This window comes from Callospermophilus lateralis, chromosome 3 (assembly GCF_048772815.1).
Source record: "Callospermophilus lateralis isolate mCalLat2 chromosome 3, mCalLat2.hap1, whole genome shotgun sequence".
Classification (NCBI taxonomy): domain Eukaryota; kingdom Metazoa; phylum Chordata; class Mammalia; order Rodentia; family Sciuridae; genus Callospermophilus; species Callospermophilus lateralis.
Genome location: NC_135307.1, coordinates 79,599,913 through 79,604,449, shown reverse-complemented (window position 1 = coordinate 79,604,449; position 4,537 = coordinate 79,599,913). Strand labels below are relative to the sequence as shown.

At 35.1% G+C, this 4,537-nt stretch overlaps 1 protein-coding gene across 1 annotated transcript; it reads right to left on the bottom strand.

The window, feature by feature from the left end:
- Positions 1–3,373: 3,373 nt before the first annotated feature.
- Positions 3,374–4,315, bottom strand: LOC143393934 (olfactory receptor 4K14-like). Its single transcript, XM_076848427.1, has one exon. The coding sequence runs from the start codon at positions 4,310–4,312 to the stop codon at positions 3,374–3,376; it is 939 nt and encodes a 312-aa protein (XP_076704542.1). The 5' UTR covers positions 4,313–4,315.
- Positions 4,316–4,537: the final 222 nt, after the last annotated feature.

The window sequence follows — 4,537 nt, the reverse complement described above, 5'->3', positions numbered from 1 at the left end:
ACATTTGATAATCTAGCACCCATAAGAACATCCTAAACAACTATGATTTGGAGGCAACAAGACACATGTGTTCTTTTTTTTTATTCTCCCATTTTATTTTTTTTATTTATTCTAATTATACATGAAAGCAGAATGCATTTCAACTCATTGCATACAAATGGAGCACAACTTCTCACTTCTCGGGCTGTACTCAATACAGAGTCACCCTGTTCATCCGTGCAGTCATACATGTACATAGGATAATAACATCTATCTCACTCCACCATCCTTCCCACTCCTCACCCCCTTCCCGCTGCTCAATCCCCTCTGCCCAACCCAAAGTTTCTAAATTCTTCCCCAGCCCCCAGTTGCCTGCACCCACTTATTGTGAATTAGCATCCGCATAGCAGAGAAACCATTTGGTCTTTGGTTTTGGGAGACTGGCTTACTTTGCTTAGCATAATATTCTCTAACTCCATCCTTTTACCTTCAAATGCCATAATTTTATTTTTTTTGTGTATATATTGTTAAGGTCTGTAAACAAGTCAGATTGGCACCTGTTATTTTGCCAGAGAAATGTTAGAGTCTGTAAACAAGTCTGGATGGCGCCTGGCAAAATGCCAGAGGGAGTGGTTTGTGAAGTAACAAAAGCAAGCCATTAAGTGTGGAGATTCCTTATTGGTTGACTGCTGTATCTATTTTATGCTAATTAGATAGGCTGTGTAAAATGTATAAATACCGCTCTTATTCTACAATAAACGGCTTCCATTCCTGCTGCATCAATGTACACAAGTTATTCGTCACCCCCCGGTTATTTTGCTGCAGCCAGACTGCGGCAATATATTCCACATTTTCTTTATCCATTCATCTGTTGTGGGGTTGGTTTCATAGTTTAGCTATTGCAAATTGAGCTGTTATAAACACTGATGTGGTTGTGTCACTGTTGTATGCTGATTTTAAGTCCTTTGGGTCTAAATGGAGAGGGATAACTGGGTCAAGTGGTAGTTCCATCCCAAGTTTTCTAAGGAATCTCTATACTGCTTTCCAGAAAGGTTGTACCAATTTGCAGTGCAGGTAGATCATGAAACACAAAGTTACTATTTTCTTAGGTGGCACCCATGTGTGTGCTGATGCAGGAATCAGTTTGCTGAAAAGATAGAAAGCCAACCTTGGGCTCACAATAAGGGTCAAATCATTCTGCTTACACAGAAAAAAAAGTGACAGACTTCCTAAAGATGCAGTTTATTTTCATTTAAATCAATGTCATTTTGATATCTTAATAAAATATACATGTACAAGCTTCTCTTAAAAATAGATTAGTGGTGATTATACAGAACTCATCTTTCTGATTAATTTATAAATACTAAGTTTGAATAGCATAGCAGGAAGTGACTAAAATATTTCAGTTTAGCATATGGACTACTTGAATATTGTTTTGCCAAGTCAGACTAAAGCATATTGTAAGCTGTGTTTTTTACTCTTATACCATTATTTCTAAAGATTCATGAAATTATAAAAATTCCCACCTAAGGGCATATGGAGATATAAAGATACTCAGCATTCTAAATAGGAACAAACTTATTTAAAATATACAATGATTATAACTAAGTAATTAAATTAGTATACTCATGGAAGATTTGGGATTATGAGTAAGCCAGAAAGTCAAATATTTCACTTCTAGCCCTTTAATGTTGTGTGTGTACTGAAATACGCTCAGGCTTACAATTCAGTGAGTATGATCCAAATTGTTTACTACCTACACTCTATAATCAAACAATATTGTGAATTTTGACATTTCCAACAATTATCTTTTATTTTGTGTGCTCAATAGGGACTTTTTGGAATTTTACTTTTTGCATGAGTTATTCTTTTATGTGCTTTGTGAAAATGTTTTATTGCACTCTGCAACATAATTTAATAAATGAATAGTCTTGAAATCAAGTTGTCTTCTGAAGCCTTATTTAAAGAAAATATGACTGTAGTTTTATGAGGAAATTTAATATTTATTTGATCTAAGTTGTGTTCAGTAATTCAAAATTTGAGGACAATAAGCAAAGTCTTTAAGATAATAATACATATAACATGATCAACAGAGTAGGTAGTCAAGGCTGATAAATGCATTAATTCTACCATTTTGTTATATTTTGCTCTCTTTTTAAAATAAAAATATAATTTGTTTATTCTCCATCTTTCTGCTTTAGGATTTTTATTGTTTTTATAGCAATTTCAATCCATTTAATGTATAATTCTGGAAGAAATAAAATAACTATTGTATATACTTGACATTTTTAAAAATATTTTAAAGGCCAAAATGTATACTTCAATATTCATTGAGAAATAAATGACATAAGTATTTGAATGGAACAACCAACGGGACTGCATTGATTTTTTGAAGTATATTTGTTGTCTATTATGTATTAGCCAGTATGTTATATGTTGTATTTTAATAAGGTAACATGCTAAGCTCACTTTCCCTGAGATTATATTTCAGTATTTTACAGAAATGGTAAATAATAATTTAAAGAGTACATTTTAGTCCTTGGGACTGAGATAACTAAAAAAATAACATTAACTTTTATTTATGTATTCATCTATTTTATTTTAATTAAATTAATGAAACCCAAACCAGTTATTTCTGGTGTAGTTGATGACTTTTATTTTATTCCCTCTTTATTTTTTCTGGTTTTCCCCCATTAATATTTTGATGGGAATCTAGATTAAGGCAAGAATTACAACAGTGAAGTTAGCATTTGACAAAGTGTTAAGAGGAAGATTTGAGGGGAAGTGTTGAGGCACAGAATTTTTTTGTGGGGGTGGGGGGCAGGGTACTGGGGATTGAATTCAGGGGCACTCAACCACTGAACCACATCCCCAGCCTTATTTTGTATTTTATTTAGAGACAAGGTCTCACTGAGTTGCTTACTGCCTCACTTTTGCTAAGGCTGGCTTTGAACTCATGATACTCCTGACTCAGCCTCCTGAGCTGCTGGGATTATAGGAGTACACCAATGCACCTGCACAGAATAAATTTTAAAAAATGAAGTTATGACAATATTCAAAGGAAGTTCCTTGAAATTTACTCATTGGGATGGACATATGAGTTAGTTAAACCAATTTTAGGGTCTTCTTCACATTGTTAGTGATATAGGCAGATGAGTACAATAATTTACCCCCCGCCCAAAGAAGGATCTTTCATATATGGATTTTATGGAAATATGTAACGGTGTTTCTGTTTGATCAGTAAATGTTAAATTCCTTGAATTACATTGAATATATAATTGCATATGGAGACTAGAAATAATTGTAGACATAAACTGAATTCCCTGAATTCAAGGCTATTTTATAGGATCAATGCATTGTCACCGTGAAGTACATGCAATTGAGTTTTGGGGCATTAAGTCTTCCCCTGGGAACTCATGTAATAGCTCCAAAGTCTTTTCATAGCAATTTTCATCTCTTTATTTCTCATAGTATAAATAGCTGGATTGAGAAGAGGTGTATAAACAGAGTAAAACACAGCTAGAAATTTGTCTAACCAGGTGATATTGAGTGGACACACATAGATGAAGATGCAAGGTACAAAAAAGATCACCACTACTGAGATGTGGGCACTGCAGGTGGACAGGGCCTTAGATGCACCAGTTTTAGATTTCTGGTGAACACTGAGAAAAATATATGTGTAAGACATCAGCAAGAGAATAAAACAGGTTATGCCTACAAATCCACATTCAACATTCATTAAAAGGTCTAAATTATAGGAATCCATGCAGGCCAGCTTGATCACCAGAGGCATATCACAGAAGAAGCTGTCAATTTCCCTGGGGCCACAGAAAGGCAGCCGCACAATTACAACTATGTGACTCATGGCATGCACAAAGCCAACTGTCCAGGAAGAAACCACCAACCCAATGCACTTTTGCAGGTTCATAATGGTGGAGTAGTGGAGTGGTTTGCAGATGGCCACATAGCGGTCATAGGCCATGACCACCAGGAGCACCATCTCACCTGCTGCAATGAAATGGGCAAAGAAGATTTGGCACATGCAACCTGCAAAGGAAATGGTTTTGTTCTCCCTGAGAAAGTCTGTGATCATCTTTGGAGTGGTGACTGAGGACAGCCACATATCAACAAAGGACAGGTTGGCCAAAAAGAAGTACATGGGGGAATGGAGATGAGGGTCAGTGATGATTAAGGTCATGATGACAATATTTCCAGTTACAATGACAAAATAAAGCATCAAAAATATCATGAAAAGTAACACCTTCATATTCCATGAGTGGCCAAGTCCCAGAAGTGCAAATTCTGACACTATAGACTGATTTTCTCCATCCATTTCATTCAGTGTTCCCTCTGAAATAACCTAGAGAGGAGGATAGATTATTAAATAGTAGAATGAGAAAATGTATTTAACTTTCAGAAGTTGATATGCACATTGAAATCTATCATCTATATCTGAAATTAGAAAATATAATTTCAGGAGAAATCTTGGTTAAATATGAATTGTTTTATGCCCTAAAGAGAAGCTAACTTTCCAAGACATCAAGAGAGATTGTCTTGC

Coding starts and splice junctions, on each gene's coding strand:
- LOC143393934 (XM_076848427.1), bottom strand. CDS start 4,312: ATGGATGGAGAAAATCAGTCTATAGTGTCAGAATTTGCACTTCTGGGA.